This window comes from Ovis aries, chromosome 6, assembly GCF_016772045.2.
Source record: "Ovis aries strain OAR_USU_Benz2616 breed Rambouillet chromosome 6, ARS-UI_Ramb_v3.0, whole genome shotgun sequence".
Taxonomy (NCBI): Eukaryota; Metazoa; Chordata; class Mammalia; order Artiodactyla; family Bovidae; genus Ovis; species Ovis aries.
Window position 1 is genome coordinate 117,526,909 of NC_056059.1, and position 16,040 is coordinate 117,542,948.

A 16,040-nucleotide genomic window follows, 5' to 3' on the forward strand; every position below is an offset into this window, starting at 1 on the left:
TCTGAGAGCCTGCTGACTGAGAAGGCGGCAGACTGTCTCAAAACAACCATGTCATTCGGGTCGGGATGCCAGATTCTCTCATAGGTCAGAGATGGGGGAGGTGAGGGAACCGTAAAAAGGCCGGTAATCTTGCAAATATCTCCTAGGATTGCAAGCCTCAGGCAGGGTATATGCTAATTTCTTCCTGCCTTCTACTGGTGGACAGGGTTCTGAACAAAAGGCACTTTAGAGTCTGGCAGAGAAGCAGGGTTCTCTGAGGCAGGGTTTATGTATGATTGTCAAAACAGTTCCAGCATGGAGTGAGAATTGGCTTTTCCCTAAAACATGGACTGTAGCCCGCCAGTCTCCTCTGCCCCTGGGATTTCCCAGGCCTGGAATACTGGAGTGGGTTGCCGTTTCCTTCTCCAGGAGATCTTCCCAACCCTGGGATTGAACCCAAGTCTCTTTTATCTTCTTTATTTGCACGCAAGTATCACCACCTAATGCCTGGAGACTGGCCAAAGGCCCAGCCCAGTGAGGGGGGGTAGGGAAGGGAAGGGGTATGTGTGTGTGAAGAACGTGACACAGGCTCACGGGTTGTGTGTGTGTGTGTAAACAACGTGACATAGGCTCAGGGGTCTGAGCATCTGACGCCGGCAGCGAGTTTTCGGGGCGCGAAGCCTGCAGCCCGAGGCTGCCTCCTCTTCCGGGTTCCGGGTTCCCGCCAGCGCGGACAAAGTCCCTGGCGTGCCGACCAATCGGAGAGCGCCCCAAACCTGGGCTCGGCCAATCGGAGGCGCGCGCTTTGCCCCCTCGGCGCGCCCGAGTCGCCGGCCGCCGAATCTCCCGCCAATACGCCTACCCTCCCCCCCCCCGCCCCGCCCGCGAAGGCGCGGCCAATCAGCGTCGAGCGGCCCGGCGGCCCGGCCGCCTCCATGGCGGAGGGGACACGCTTCTCTGAGGGCCTCGCCTCAGTCTCCCCGGCGGAGCCCCTTGGCCGCCCGGATGGCAGCGCGCGGGGCAGCGGGTTCGCGGCGGCCGCCCCGGCCTGGGCCGCCTGCGCGGCGCGCGCTGCGGCGGGGCGCCCCCTGGGCCGCGGCCCGATGGTCTCGCCGGCGCGGCGCGCGCGGGAGCCTGGGGGGCGGGGCGGCGCCCTATAAGCGCGGCTGGGGGCGGGGCGCGCGCGTCAGTCGGCGCCGCGCGGAGAGGAGCTCGCGCCCGCCGCCCGCGCCGCCGGCCCCGGGAGCCCCGCTCGCCGCCTCGCCATGGCCTACAGGCCGCGAAGCCCCGCCGGCGGCCAGGACCGTCGCGACCACGACGCCAGGTGAGGTCGGGCCGCGCGCCGGGTGCTCCCGGGCGGGCGCGCGGCGGGCGGGGGGTCCGGGCGGGGGTCCCGGGCGGGGGGTCCCGGGCCGGCTCGCTCTGACGCGGTCTCTCGTCGCCAGCCCTCCGCCCCCCGCGCGCTGGAGCCTCGGACGCAAGCGCACGGCCGACGGGAGGCGCCGGAAGCCCGAAGACGCCGAGGGCCTCGCAAGGCCGCCCAGCGGCCGCAGACCCGACAGGTGGGCCCGTTGCGGCGGCTGGGGGGGGGGGGGGGGCCTGGGCGGAGGTTCCCCGCACCTGGCTGACCGGCCGGGCTCGGGGCGCCCCTGGGTCCCCACCCCTGACGAGTCCCGGCCCCTGTGCGTCACAGCAGGACCGGGAGGCCCCTGAGGATCCGAGGAGGCGTCTCAGTGACGGGTGTCAACAAAACTGGGCTCAGTCTCAGGCAGCGGGCCCTGCTAGGTGCCAGGGGTGGCCTGGAGGGCCGCCAGAAACTTCACAGAGCGTCCCAACAGGGCGAGTCAGGCTCCCCCGAGAGAGTCAGGAAAGTTGGGTGTTGCAGCAGTCACAGAAGGTGGGCGCCAGGAGGCAAACCAAGACTTAGGCTCCAGGACCCTGCGTCCACCCTGAGGCTCCTGAGGCGCTTTCCCCTCTGAGGAGCCTTGGCCATTCTCATGCAGCTTGCGGTTTACTCGAGTGTTTTCTAGGCGGGGCAGCGTGCTGGGGAGGTCAAGACACTGCCAACCATGGTTTTTTTTTTTTGTTCTGCTTATACTCTGACACAGGTGGGTCAGCAAGTCAGACGAGGTATTTCAGGGAAACGAGTGGCTGAAGAGTACACGCAGGGGGTGTCCGGTGGTGAAGGCCGGCGTGCTCTTCAGATCCGTGGTCTGGCAAGGCCTCCGTTGGGATGAGCTGGGAGGTGGTCCCTTGAGGATCCACACACCAGGGCCCTCAGGTGGGGATGCATTTAGCTAGTGTGAGGACTGGCTAGAGGAGGACAAGGGTGGGGCCAGCTGCCATGTCAGGCGAAAGGGGCGGTGAAGACTGCCCAGTGGAGATGGTATGAGGAGCGTGTAGCTTCGGGTAGGCTTCCAAGGCAGGACTCTCAGTACTTGCTGATGGGTTGAGGGGCTGGTGCCGGGAGGAGTCAAAGACGACCCTAGCTTTGAGACCTGGAGACCTTGGTCTCTTATGAAACCTTGTTACCGGGATGAAGAGGATGGTGTGGACCAGACCTGGTCTGCGGAAGGAATTAGGCTTTAAGTTTTTCAGATGAGTAAAGAAAAGATATTGAGAAAGCAGCATCTAACAGTCTGGGTTGGGAGGCACAAACTGAGTTATCAGCACACACGTGACTTTTAAAGTTGTGAGAGATCTGGGAAGGATCTTGGGGCAAGATGTGAGAGGAGGAGAGGCTCTAACAGCCCTGGGGCTAGATGTGAGGAATAGGTTATTGTTTACTTGCTAAGTGGAGTTCAGCTCTTTGTGACCCCTTGGATTGCGGCACTCCAGGCTTCCCCATCCTTCACCATCTTCTGGAGTTTGCTCAAACTGATGTCCATTGAGTTAGTGATGTCATCCAACCATCTCATCCTCTGTTGCCCCTTTCTCCTCCTGCCTTCGATGTTTCTCAGTGTTGGAGTCTTCCAATAAGTTGGCTCTTCACATCAGGTGGCTAAAGTATTGGAGCTTCAGCATCAGTCCTTGAAATGAATATTCAGGTTTGATTTTCTTGTTGTCCAAGGGACTCTCAAGAGTCTTCTCCAGCACCACAATTTGAAAGCATCAGTTCTTTGGTACTCAGCCTTCTTTATGGTTCAACTCTAACATCCATGCATAATTACTGGAAAAACCACAGCTTTGACCGTAAGGATCTTTGTTGGCAAAGGGATATCTCTGAGTTTTAATACAATGTCTAGGTTTGTCGTAGCTTTCCTTCCCAGGAGTTATTGTCTATATTAATTTCATGGCTGCAGTCACCATCCTCAGTGATTTTGGAACCCAAGAAAATTGTTTCCCCATCTATTTGCCATAAAGTGTTGGGACCGGATGCCATGATCTTAGTTTTTTGAATGTTGAGTTTCAAGCCAGCTTTTTGACTCCTCTTTCATCCTCATCAAGAGGCTCTTTAGTTCCTCTTCACTTTTTGCCATTTAAGTGGTATCATCTGCATATCTGAGGTTATTGATGTTTCCCTGGCAGTTGATTCCAGCTTGTGATTCATCCAGCCCGGCATTTCGCATGATGTACTGTGCATATAAGTTAAATAAGCAGAGTGATGATACACAGCTTTACTGTACTCCTTTCCCAGTTTGGAACCAGTCCATTGTTCCATATCCGGTTCTAACTGTTGCTTCTTGATCTGCATACAGGTTTCTCAGGAGGCAGGTAAGGTGGTCTGGTATTCCCATCTCTTAAGAATTTTCCACACAAAGTCTTTCAGGTAGTCAATGAAGCAGAAGTAGATGTTTTTCTGGAACTCCATTGCTTTCTCCGTGAGCCAGTCAGTGTTGACAGTTTGATCTTTGGTTCCTCTGCCTTTTCTAAATCTAGCTTATACGTCTGGAAGTTCTTGATTCACATACTTTTGAGGCTTAGCTTGAAGGATTTGAGCATTACCTTGCCAGCAGGTGCAGTGAGCACAGTTGTGCAGTACTTTGAACATTCTTTGGCATTGTCACAAGGCTATCTTTGAGATCAAGCTTTGACCCCTGCAGTGATCTCCCTTTTAACTGAAGACAAAATATTAAGTCCTTAACTGCTTAGTTGCTCTGAAGTTCCTTTGTACCCTGGGATTCTGCCTGGCTCACAGCCACGCAGGCCTGCTGGCTCCTGTGCCAGCATGTTCCTGTCCTGGGCACTGCCCCTGCCGTTTGTTCTGTGTGCTTCTATTCCCACAGTCCCCTGTGGTGGCAGTGGGAGGTGCCTGCAGGTTCTTGGAGAGTGGAGCCATCCACATCTCCAGGAGTGCAAGAACTGATCCCTTTGGAGGGACGTTAGCTCAGTGTGTAAATAAAGATTTTATCTTCCATTTGAGCACTTAGCTAGGGTGAGGTGGGTGAGTGTAATTTGCCTAATCTAAAACATGAGTTTCACTTCCACAAAAGGTAGTTTCTGTTGAGCTACCAAAATGTGAGATGGAGTAAAAGGGCATTGTTCAGTTGCCAAGTTGTGTCTGACTTTGCATCCCCCACGGACTGCAGCCGCCAGGTTTCCCTGTCCTTCATTATCTCCCTGAGTTTGCTCAAACTCATGTCCATTGAGTCAGTGATGTCAACCAACCATCTCATCCTCTGTTGCCCCCTTCTCTTGCCCTCAATCTTTCCCAGCATCAGAGTCTTTTCCAATGAGTTGGCTCTTCACATCAGGTGGCCACACTGTTAGAGCTCCTGCCTCAGTCTTTCTAATGAATGTTCAGGGTTGATTTCCTTTAGGATTGATGGTTTGATCTCTTTGCTGTCCAAGGGACTCTCAGAGAGTCTTTTCAGCGCCTTTTAAAGGTTGAGGCACCTGTTGGAGCTGGGAAATGCAGACCTGGGCCTCTTGACACACTGCAGAGGGTTGAGGCCTAACCCTGGGCACACCTCCATTTGATTTTCCTCTGTCTGCGATACAAGTTTGAGTCATTTTCACTTGTTCATTAATTTGATTTCAGACCCTACCAACCGTATTTAGACTGTGGAAATTTGTTTTTAGGACTTGAGTTTTTCTGGTTGTGTAACTAAGGGAAGAAATGATAGTTAAGTAAGGGGATTATTCTTTGGTTATTGCTGTTGCATTTTCAAAGCATGCCATTGAGTTTTCAGCTAGAATATATAAAATTGCTTATTCTTGCAGTTGAAGTTAGTTTCTCTTTTTGATGGACCAGTAGTGGCTAATAGAAAGTTGAGGACGAAAGATAAAAATGTGCGTTTACATCTTATCTATAAGTAACAGACGTACCAACAATTCTAGCTGCCAGAATTCTTGGCATTAAGCCCCATGCTTTCAAATTGCCTGAACTTGACTGAAGATTTCCTTGAGTTCCAAATAGAACTGAGCTCCTAGATTAAATGTATCCAACTCTAGGGGTGCCTTTATCAGACCAAGCACTGATGTGGTAAGAGCTCTGAAGGGTATTTTTATTCCCCACATTCTAATTATGATGTGATATATTCTGAACCGTTAATTGCATGCATCTGGAAATAGATAGGAGCCGCATTTACTGGGTGTTGGTCACTCTGCTTAGGACTGAGAATGTAGTAACTGCAATCTTTCTTTAAAATGCTTTTGGAAAAACAAAACTCTTTTTACAGAAAAAGTTGTATTAGATAAGTGCATTTCTTGGTGCTGTTGACTTGGTCTGCCTTTCCCCCCATGGACTGTGTCCTCACGATCTAGCCGACACTGGCACAGAGGGAGTGCACGGTTGTTTAACAGAGCCCAGAGAGGCTTGGAGCGAATTGCTGGAACTTGGTGAACTAGGGAGGTAATGGAGCTGATTACTCCGGAGCCCATTTTCTTGGCACTCTCCAAACAACCTTAGAAAATTTCCTGATGGATGATTTGAGAGGAAACTGAAAGTTGTGTCATGGTTCAAATGTGCCTTTTCATTGCTTTGCAGCTTTACCACTCCTGAAGGCCCTAAGCCCCATTCTAGATGTTCAGACTGGGCAAGTGCAGTGGAAGAAGATGAAATGAGGACCAGGGTTAACAAAGAAATCGCAAGGTATATGTTATAGACCACTTTGAAGTGTTATCTGTGGTGTTTTAAAGTGTGTATGAAAATTTGACGCATATCCTAAAGTAGTGGTGGGCCCCCAACCAGCCACATCACAGCTCCTGGGAACTTGTGGGAAATGTGGGTTTTCAGGCCTGCTGGATGGGAACCTGGGTGGGGTCCAGCCCTGTCTTAAGCCCTTCAGGTGAGCCTGCCCACTGCTGTTTGCGGACCAGTGCCTTGGGGCTGTCCTGGGGTGGCTGCGGGTGGGCAGCGGCTGGCTGGGCTGCAGAGAGCCACGGCCCTGTGCGCTGGCCTGCCGCCTGACTGCTCCCCTCCACTGGGGAGTGCGCTCTTGACTGACACCCGCCTCAGGTAACAGCTCAGAAGTGCCAGAGTGCAGGGAAGCCCCTGACTTGGGATCTGTGACCCCTTTGCAGGCCTGCCCAAAGGTGTGTGTGTTCAAGTTCAATTTCAAGCTACTTCCTCTTCCTCAGCTCCTTACAGTTCAGAAGATGATGGCATTCTTCACCCCTGCTTATCCCAAGATGACATTCTCCCTGCTATTTTGGGGCCTTTCTTCCATTTGATAGATGCCATCCAATCCACTGAATGAGCCTTGAGTTAAAATGCTGTGGCTTTAGATTAACTGAAGTATGTTGAGCCAGGAGTCTGTTGGTTCCTAATTCAGAGGCGAAGGTCTGTCCTCACCGCCAGCAGGGAAGCGGGGCCAGATGCTTTCTCTCCATCTGCAGTGGTCAACGGTGTTCAGAGCTGCCTCCAGTGGAAAGGACACGGGCACACTTGGGTTTGGCTATGACCACTTAAGGGGCCACTTAATTTCTTTCAGACATAAAAACGTATGTGGGCAGATATCTGCCTGGGTAGAAGAGTGAACTGGGAGTTGACAGGCTCCAGGCAATGGCAACCCGCTCCAGTGTTCTTGCCTGGAGAATCCCAGGGACGGTGTAGCCTGGTGGGCTGCCGTCTGTGGGGTCGCACAGAGTTGGACACGACTGAAGTGACTTAGCAGCAGCAGTATTCTGAATGAGTCGCATGTACATGGATGCTGATTTTTCTCAGCTGTGAGAAGTTAGGCTGTTCGGCTGGGTCTGTGCGGTTTCTGGGTTTGCTCACAGGTTTGTAGCAACTCGGACCATGTGCTTGTGTATTTCTCTTTTTTTCTTCTGACTGCGCTTGGCATGCAGGATCTTGGTTCCCTGACCAGGGATTGAACCCATGCTTCCGGCATTGGGAGTGTAGAGTCCTGACCACTGGACTGTGGAGCCCCAGTGCTGTGTGTCTTGATACCCACCTGTCGCCCCTTGCTGGGGACCGTCTCCAGCACCTGTGTGATGCAGGGAGACCCTGTCCGTCCTGACCCTCCTGTTGTTGAACTCCTCTTTGTTCCTCTCTGGATCACACCCTTTCTGATGGAAAGCTGCTGCCTCTGAGCAGACCAGGTGATGGAGCTTTTGATGGTGGTGGTCTGCCTTCCTTCCCACCAGGAGGTGAGGGGTGAGCCGTGAGCTCGCTGTGTATCAAGGCAGTTGGCTCACACTACACACCAGCAGCCTGAAAATTGGAAAATGGGCTTTAGTTACACCTGAGGGTGAAAGTGAAGTCGCTCAGTCGTGTCTGACTCTTTGCAACCCCATGGGCTGTAGCCCACCAGGCTCCTCTGTCTGTGGGATTTTCCAGCAAGAATACTGGAGTGGGTTGCCATTTTCTCAAGAGGATCTTCCCCACCCAGGGATTGAACTCCAGTTTCTGACATTGCAGGCAGACTCTACCCTCTGAGCCCCCAGGGAATCCCTTAGTCATACCTGAAAGGGTTCCAGAAAGAATGAGATCCTGCAGAAAGTGACCTCAGGGACTAGCGTTTCAGTTCTCGTGTGATGGCTCCAGACACACACTGTCCAGACTTCCCTGGGACTTCCCCGCAGACTGGGACCGGGTGAGGCACCTCAGTGTGTGGCCTCTTTTGGACCCTACTGTGAACCTCTAGCTAGAGGCAGTTTCCAGGTCAGATTGTTCTGTGTTTTTTGGTTGGTGATGAGGCACCGCAGTGTGTGGCCTCTTTTGGGCCCTATCGTGAACCTCTACCTAGAGGCAGTTTCCAGGTCAGATTGTTCTGTGTTTTTTTGGTTGGTGACATAACCTTTGCAAAGTTCGGTGTTGGTTGTTGCTGTGCTAGAAAGCAAATTCCCGGTGCATCCATAAGGAAGGAGGTTGGGGGTGGGAAGGTGTGCAGCTTTCCCAAGGTGAGCGGTGCCCAACAGGCATGTGTCTTGTTAATGAGTGATTGTGGTATTAGAAGTAAAGACTTCATTTCAGCTCACATTAGTTTTTCCTGAAGGTTTCAGGGTTAGAGAGATGTAAATTTCCATGGTCTCACCACTTAGCGGGCAGCTTGAGTTTTCTTTCAGAACTGGTTGCTTTAAGTATCCTGTATGGTCTTGGCAAGTAGCCTTATCTTCTCACCAGAGAATGGTGATTGAAGGAGGTTGAAAATAAAAGAAGCCGCCTTACTGTGACTGTTGCTTAACCCACTTACCAGACCACACCCTCAGAGAGGCTTTGTAGCTCTAGAAGCGTTGAGTTGATTTCTGTACCTTTGTAAAAACAGCAACGTTTATTTACTTTGCTCTCAGATATAAAAGGAAACTCCTCATCAATGACTTTGGAAGAGAGAGAAAGTCATCATCAGGAAGGTAAATGCTATGTAATCGTTTCTTTTCTAATTAATAACCCTGTGACTTACTCATGAAAAATAAGGCGGACATGTGAGCGTGAAATGCTGGCTCTCGGTAGTGTTTCCTATTTTTTCTGTTCTTCACTGATTTGAAATACGTATCCTGTACTAAATCTCTGTATATTCAGATTCTAGACTGTTCTGGAGTTAATACAGTTTGGAAATCCAGCGGGCAAGTGCTCTGTTATTGTGTTTACGCATTTTCTTATGTCATGATCTTGTTTGTGAGGTTTGCTGTGTTAATTTCATTTTATTTAGTTCGGATTCGAAGGAGTCTGTGTCTGCGTTGCCGGCCGACTTGGAGACGGATGAAAGTGTCCTGATGCGGAGGCAGAAGCAGATCAACTATGGGAAGAACACCATCGCCTATGACCGCTACATCAAAGAAGTCCCCAGGTAGGCCCGCGCCGCCAGCGTGGGCTGGCCAGGCCACGGGCGTGGGTGCTGAATCTGATTCTGGGTGTAGTTCGCCTGCTAAGAGCTCTCTTATCAGTGATCTTCAGGCACTTACATAAAGAGGAACATGTTGGTGCCTGCGAAACCAAGGACACGAAGACAAGTGACATTTTCATAGTTTAGAGTGTTGGGTGACGTTGTCAGGAGTAGCTGTCTTGTAAATGTGGGACTGTTAACGTACATGATGGCGAAGGTTCAGTTCAGGTTGCAGATTGTAAAGCTTTCGCTAGAGAAGAGCACGAGCCTTAGCCAGTCTGCGTCAGCAGCATGCGTCCTGCCTCCCACACAGGGATGCAGTGGGAGCTTTACGGGGCGCGGGAGCTGCCGGCCTGAATGCAGGTGTCCTTTGCTGGAGCGTGGATTGCAGGGAAGAGCAATCGGCGAGGTAGCGCTGTTTAGCTCCTGTTCACATGTGGGCCTGCCTGTGCACCAGCATCACCCCTCTGTCCCTGTAGGCACCTTCGACAGCCCGGCGTTCATCCCAAAACCCCCAACAAATTCAAGAAGTACAGTCGGCGGTCGTGGGACCAGCAGATCAGACTCTGGAAGGTGGCTCTGCATTTTTGGGATCCCCCAGCTGAAGAAGGATGTGATTTGCAAGAAATGTACGTCTCTTTGGAGTCTTGTCCCCCCTGTCTGCCGTGATGGCAGCGGCTCTTGCTGTGTGGCAGGTCACCCTGTATCCTGTCTGTCTTGTCTCTGCTAGTGTCTGAAGCTGGCGGTGTGGGCTCCAGGAGGGGCTGGAGGGAGGGATGCGCTTCCTGGGTTGGACTTACTGTTTGTAGCTACACCAAACTGACCTTAGTAGAGGTACATGGGGTTTTCTTTGTTTTCTAAGATAAAATGTTTTGGAAAGCTTGAATAGTTAGGTTGAGCTAGGCAGCTCAGGGGTACGGAATCTGCAAGAGACTTGCACATTGGTCCCTGGGTCGGGAAGATCCCCTGGAGAAGGAGGTGGCAGCCCACTCCAGTATTGCCTGGGAAATCCCATGGACAGAGGAGCTTGGCGGGCTATAGTCCATGGGGCCACAAAGAGCTGAACGTGACTCGGGGGCTAAATAGTAGTGAGCAGGCGCACTGTGTAGTCAGTTCACTCCGCTGGGCGGTAGAGACTGGCACAAGCTCGCGAAGCAGCTACACTCAGTGGCGGCTGGGGCTCCCCAGTTGGCTCAGTGGTGAAGAGTGCCTGCCGGTGCAGGAGACACAGGTCCAGTCCCCGGGTCGGGAGGATCCCTGGAGGAGGGAGAACTCCAGTATTCTTGCCTGGAGGCCCCGTGGATGGAGGATCCCAGAGTTCAGTCCACAGGGTTGCAGAGGGTCAGATCCGGCTCAGTGGCTGAACAGCAAACGTGAGAGGCTTTCCCTTTTTTTTTTTTTTTGCCTACGGAAGGTTTTTCTTTCTAACCTCTGTCCAGTGGAGAAGGCCTCGGGTTGAGCTTCTGCCGTGTGGTGTGGATGCCGGCTTGGCGGGGAGACGGAGGCTGGCCTGTGGTTCTCTCCTCAGCTCCCTTGTCTGAACTTCTCCCTCCCTCAGAGACCCAGTTAGTCGTCCAAGTGTCTGAGTTTCTGCTCTGAGCTGGGGACATTTATTAGAAGCTGTCAGGTCTGAGGCGAGGTCTGAGGCACGTCTTTGTGAAGTTGGCCTCGCTTCACAGGCATGCCTGGTTTCTTTCCAGTTGCCATTGTTGCCCCATTCTCTCTGTGAGCAGGAGATTGGAAACATGAGTGGTGGTGTGTAGTTTGGTTTGTCAGCGTGTGTCCCCCCAAACTGGGCTTTACTGTCGCCGCTTCTGCTTAGAGGGATGCTTGTGGGCGCGTACAGACAGCTGGCCACGCACAGGAGTGGGCAGCTTGTTGCGTGCTCTGAGCACGGTGGGCATTGTGCCCATGGTGGGCATTGTGCCCGTGGTGGCCGCTGCCAGCCTTCCTCGGGGAGGATTCGGGGGGGGGGGCATCCTCTCCTCAGGGCGGAGGAGGTGCTGGGAGCGCGCGTGGCGGCGTGGCACTGGCAGGGTCTCACGGAACCGGCCTGGTGTGCTCGTCTGCATCGCGTGCCTCCTGGTTCTCTCACGTGGTGGCTGACGCGTGTGTTCACTGCACAGACATCCTGTGGACCTCGGGGAGATGGAGACTGAGTCCGCAGAAAGCAGCTCTGAGTCCCAGACGAGCTCTCAGGACAACTTCGTAAGTGCCTTTCCCTGGGTGAATCTCCCACAAGTGCTGCGGGTTAATTGTTTATGACATACGCCCCTTGATAAACTGAAGTTGAGGCTGAAATTTGATTCTGATGCTTAGAAGCATCATTCTCTGATCTTATTGGAATGTCAGATTTGATGGATCCTTCTTTTAGACTCCGAGTTCAGTCTGACTGATCGACAACACCGCTTTCATGTAGAAGTGGAAGGCCTTTTCTGGTTGGGGCATCGGTGCTAGTCAGGCTGTGCAGTCTGTGCTGGTGAACTGTTGGTGCAGGATCACCGGCTAGTTGTCTTGAGTGCAGAGATGCGTTGGGCCTAGGGGTTTCCCCACATTTGCCAGTTTTTAAAGAGTACGTGTTTTGGGATAGGAAAAAAAAACCTCGAAAGATGAGAAGCCGTGTGCAGAATCCTCCGTCTCTGATTCTGTGGTTCCTGATTGGGTGTGAGTTCTTCTCTGCATGTGTACAAGCCACACACACACAGCACTTCACAGCGAAGGGGGCCTTTGTGACCACAGGGGCTTCCCCAGAGGCTCAGTGGTAAAGTCTGCCTGCAATGCAGGTGCCATCCCCGGGTTGGGAAGATCCCCTGGAGGAGGAAATGGCAACCCACTCTAGTACTCTTGCCTGGGAAATCCCATGGACAGAGGAGCCTGATGGGCTGCAGTGTACCAGCTCTCAGAAAGTCGACATGACTGAAGTGACTGAGATCTCACTTGGTATGGAGCCTGCTCCAGTACTTGCATGTATGAATATCCTGCCCACTGAATGGAAAAACAGGTTAAAAACTAGAAGAAGTAAATGTTTTCTTGGAAAATTCAGACTTCATGTAAGACCAGCTTATACTGTGGACAGCTGAGGAGCAGGTAAAAGGGAAGCGCACAGCTGCCTTCCTGCCTGCCGCCCGTCACCCTGGGAAACAGGTACCTGTCCTTCCAGTCACGGGGGCCACCTGCACCCCACGTCCTTTCTGTGACTGTGCGAGGTGTTAGAAGTGACGCGAACTCCAGTGTAGCAGGAGACACAGATGACTGGTAAGGAATACAGTCACCGCAAGTGCTTTTTGAGGACCAGTAACCTGGAAACTTGTCAAATGAAAACAGGATATTGAACCGCAGGAGGATCCCAGTTGAGTGGGTATTCAGATGCAGGCAGGACTACAGAGAAACCCATGCCAGGTGATCTTGGCAAGTGGCGTCCTTGATCTGGATTAAGAGTGACCTTCGTCCCAGCTCAGCAGACGGATTCTGATCAGGATTCTGATCGGGCGCTTGTGATCAGACAAGTTGGGGGGGGGGGGCGGCTGTGTAGATAGAGGCAGGGGTCCCGGGGCCTCCAGGGGGAGGCGAAGCGGACGTGGGGGATGTGGGAGGTGAGAGAGCAATCTGGGTGGGAGCAGGCGAGCCGGGGGGAGAGCTGCTCAGCTGAGCACAGACGCCGCACTGTCACCGCTGTGCACAGAAGGCCACTGCCGCGCGAACAGGCTGTTCCGCCTGCCCGTTTGTCCCAGAGATACTCTTCACAGGTCTTTTTCTCTCTTTTGATCTGGAGTTTAATCAAGGGTTACATGTTTAATAGCCACGTCTCTCTAGTTCCCTGTGGTTTAGAGCAGTCTTCCCGCTTCCCCCACGAGACGACTTCCTAGAGGGGTTCAGGCTCCTCAGCGGGGGGCTGTCACGTTGGCCGCTTAGATTCGATTCAGGTTGAGCACCTTGGCCCCTGTTTCGGGGTGGAGTGAGGCTGCGTCACCCCAGGGCCAGAGCTGAGGGGGATTCCCTGCCTGGTTTCGGGCTCTTGGCAGTGGTTCTGAGCCACGGCATCGCGGCTCGTCCACATCAGCTCCGGCCACATCAGCTCCGGCACCTTGAGCGGCTGAGGCTCAGAGGCCGTAAAGGGTCGCTCGGTTTCTCATGGGGCAGGGTTGGGGGCTGGAATTTGAGAGGTCAGCTAAAGTTGGACACCACCTGTGAATGTTAATTAACTAACTTCTGGATTCTCTCCCGGGAGTTCCCTGCATTCCTGGGGAGTCTGAGTCCCCCAGAGGTTGAGCAGCCCTGCTCAGCGCCCTCCAGCAGCAAGTCCGGTGCCCCAGGGGCCGCTGAGACTGTGCTTCTGTCTTCCAGGACATGTTCTGCGGCACCCCCACCAAAGTCAGGCACGTGGACCGCCAGGCGGAGGACGAGTTTGACTTGGAGGCCTGTTTAACGGAGCCCCTGAGAGACTTCCCGGCCATGAGCTAACCGGCGCCACCTGGAGGCCGACTGCCCAGCATGCATCCTCGTGTGTAACTGGAGGTTCCTGTTAATAGCTTGCTGTCTCCTGGGGAAGTGTTCTCGCCCTGTTTTCTTAAGAAATGTTAACTTTATGTGTAGGGAGTGTACTTTGCATGTTTTAAATTGTAAATGGAACTAAATTCGAGGAAAATTTATCTTGAAGCAGTCTTGCATCAGCTTCAGTCGCTTCATCTCCAACGTCCTTGGCGTTAACCTGGAAAGTGTAGCGTGACTGTTTCCACGGGTGATCTAACATTACCTGCTAAACACTGCAGACGTGAAACTGCTACTCGCCAGACGGCTGGCTTGGGTTTAACTGTGTTCTTGGGACCAGTCTGGCATCGACTTTCTTTGCTGGTATCTGAGTGAGTGTTCTCATAATCGGCTCCTTCACCATCTCTATGGAAAGCGTTGGTTTTCTGGCTGTTTGTCAGTATATCAAGGTGGGATTTTTTCCTCATACAGAGCACTGAATAGTCAAAGATACTAAACTGAGCTGATAAGTTAATGGATTTTATGTAAGTTATACAGTCTTAACTTGGTACTTGTAAATAGCACTGAGTGGGCCTTCTACCTATAATACTCCAAAAGTTAAGGCAGCAGAGGGATTAGAAAGAATTTTTTTTCAATAATCAGTTAATTCACTTTGTAAAATGGCTGTAAAGGATAACATGTACAGATTTTCTGTTCGTATATTCAGTTGTAAACTTCCTAAGACTGTTATGTTTCTATTGCTTTTGTATGGAATGACATTGCAGAAATAAAAACCTTCTTTAACTGACTTAAACTGTGTCGCCAGACAGACTGGCTGCTGGGTGCTGGCTGTGCTGGGAGGAGCTACGTCAGCGTCAGTCCTGGGCACGTGCACGGGGAGGGTGGACACGGAGATGGTGAATGACCTCCTTTTAGTCAGTTTCCACCTCTGCCCTGGGGTCCTGGTCACGCTGAAGCGGGGTCTAGACCTTGGGTGTGGAGCCAGCCATGTCCTGTGTGTGCCTGTCGGCCCCAGTCTGCTCCTGAAGGGAGTGTGTACCCCGCGGGCACTGGGAGGCCAGCGCCTTTCCATGTCTGGGGACCAGGGCTGTACAGTCCACCCTGCAGCCCGAGGGGCTCCCCGCCCATGGTGTGTCTCTGCAGCCTGCAGCTCTGCCCACAGCTCTGCCCACCTCCTTGGAAGTGACACAGCTCCCTTTAAGCAAGGGGTGGGCTCTCGCCACTGTGTTCAAAGTGCTGTGCCGGGGCAGAAGCCCTTCCTGGTTTGTCTCATGCAGCCCTTGCACTGTCCAGCAGCCTCATGGATGGGGGGGGACACAGACGGCTGCTCTAAGCCTGCGCACAGGTACTTGGGGACAGAGTGAGTGTGGCATCAGGTCACAGGGCAGGAGGGCCGCCAGGCAGGGTGGAGGTTGGGAGACGCCTGAGTGCCCCGGGAGCCAGATGTGCCACGGGAGCCGGGAGCATTGGCCCCAGGATGCGGCCAGCACAGAGGCCCAGAGGTGGGAGGCCGGTGGCCAGACTGTCCACACTCACAAGGGGCTCGGCCGGGGGCGCAGGGTGGGCGTGCCTCAGTGCCCGGGAGGGGTGGGGCACTGGGAACCAAAGCAAAGCAGACCCATGCTCCTTAGTGGCCGCCGGCAGCCCTGTGCACACAGGCGTGGAAGACAGGCTGATGGGCTGGATGGGGTTTCTAGGCGGAGCCACAGAGGCGCCCCTGCTTGCCGGGCTCCTGGGGAGTGGGGCCGCTGTCCAGTTGGGGGCGGGCCCTTCCCGGTCCCGGCCTGCTCTCCCCAGAAGCGGCGGAGGGCGGTCCTTAGTGAAGCAGAGCAGGCTGTCAGGACTGTGGAGCTGGAGAGCCTTCCCATCTGAGACGCGCAGGACCCTGTCCCAAGGCACAGAGGGCTTACTCCGAGGAGCCCTCCTGCGTGCCCCCACTCCCGGGGTCCCCCAGACGGGAGTGGTTGGCAGCAGTGGCCCCAGGCTTGGCCCGCCGCGTGTCGGGGTATGTATGTGACGGGGCCTGGGGACAGAGAAGGGACAGGGAAGTTGTCTCTTGTTCAGGTGTCCTCAGACCCTGAGGACCTTCACCTTGAGGCCTGGATTTAGGGGACTCCGTCCGTCAGAGCCTGTTCTCATGATGGGAACCAGGGCTTCAGGCTGGTGCTGACGGAGAGGGAGACGGGGCCCTTGGGAGCACTGTAAATCTGCGGCCGTAGCGTGGACTGTGTTGGACACAAGCGGGGTGAAGGAGGCAGGCTGGCTGGAGCAGAGGCTGAGGGGTGTGGTCTGGGGTGGGGGGCTTGGGTGGGAGGCATGATCCCCGACTCAGGTCCTGGAAGAGTCGCCCAGCTACCCCTT

The 16,040-nt window shown here is 53.8% G+C and overlaps 1 protein-coding gene across 2 annotated transcripts; it reads left to right on the plus strand.

Annotated features, from left to right (window-relative positions):
• The first annotated feature begins 1,164 nt into the window (after positions 1-1,164).
• SLBP (stem-loop histone mRNA binding protein) lies at positions 1,165-14,466 on the plus strand. Of its 2 annotated transcripts, XM_027971326.2 has the most exons (8): positions 1,165-1,303; positions 1,425-1,541; positions 5,909-6,013; positions 8,659-8,718; positions 9,018-9,155; positions 9,671-9,820; positions 11,318-11,399; positions 13,536-14,466. In XM_027971326.2, exons 1-8 carry the CDS (start codon positions 1,245-1,247, stop codon positions 13,650-13,652), a joined length of 828 nt encoding a protein of 275 aa, XP_027827127.1. In that variant the 5' UTR covers positions 1,165-1,244; the 3' UTR covers positions 13,653-14,466. The 2 variants fall into 2 exon arrangements, with proteins under 2 accessions (XP_027827127.1, XP_042107687.1); XM_042251753.1 differs by lacking the exon at positions 8,659-8,718.
• Positions 14,467-16,040: the final 1,574 nt, after the last annotated feature.

Coding starts and splice junctions, on each gene's coding strand:
- SLBP (XM_027971326.2), top strand. CDS start 1,245: ATGGCCTACAGGCCGCGAAGCCCCGCCGGCGGCCAGGACCGTCGCGAC. Junction 1,304..1,424: donor CGTCGCGACCACGACGCCAG/GTGAGGTCGGGC, acceptor TCTCGTCGCCAG/CCCTCCGCCCCCCGCGCGCT. Junction 6,014..8,658: donor GTTAACAAAGAAATCGCAAG/GTATATGTTATA, acceptor CTTTGCTCTCAG/ATATAAAAGGAAACTCCTCA.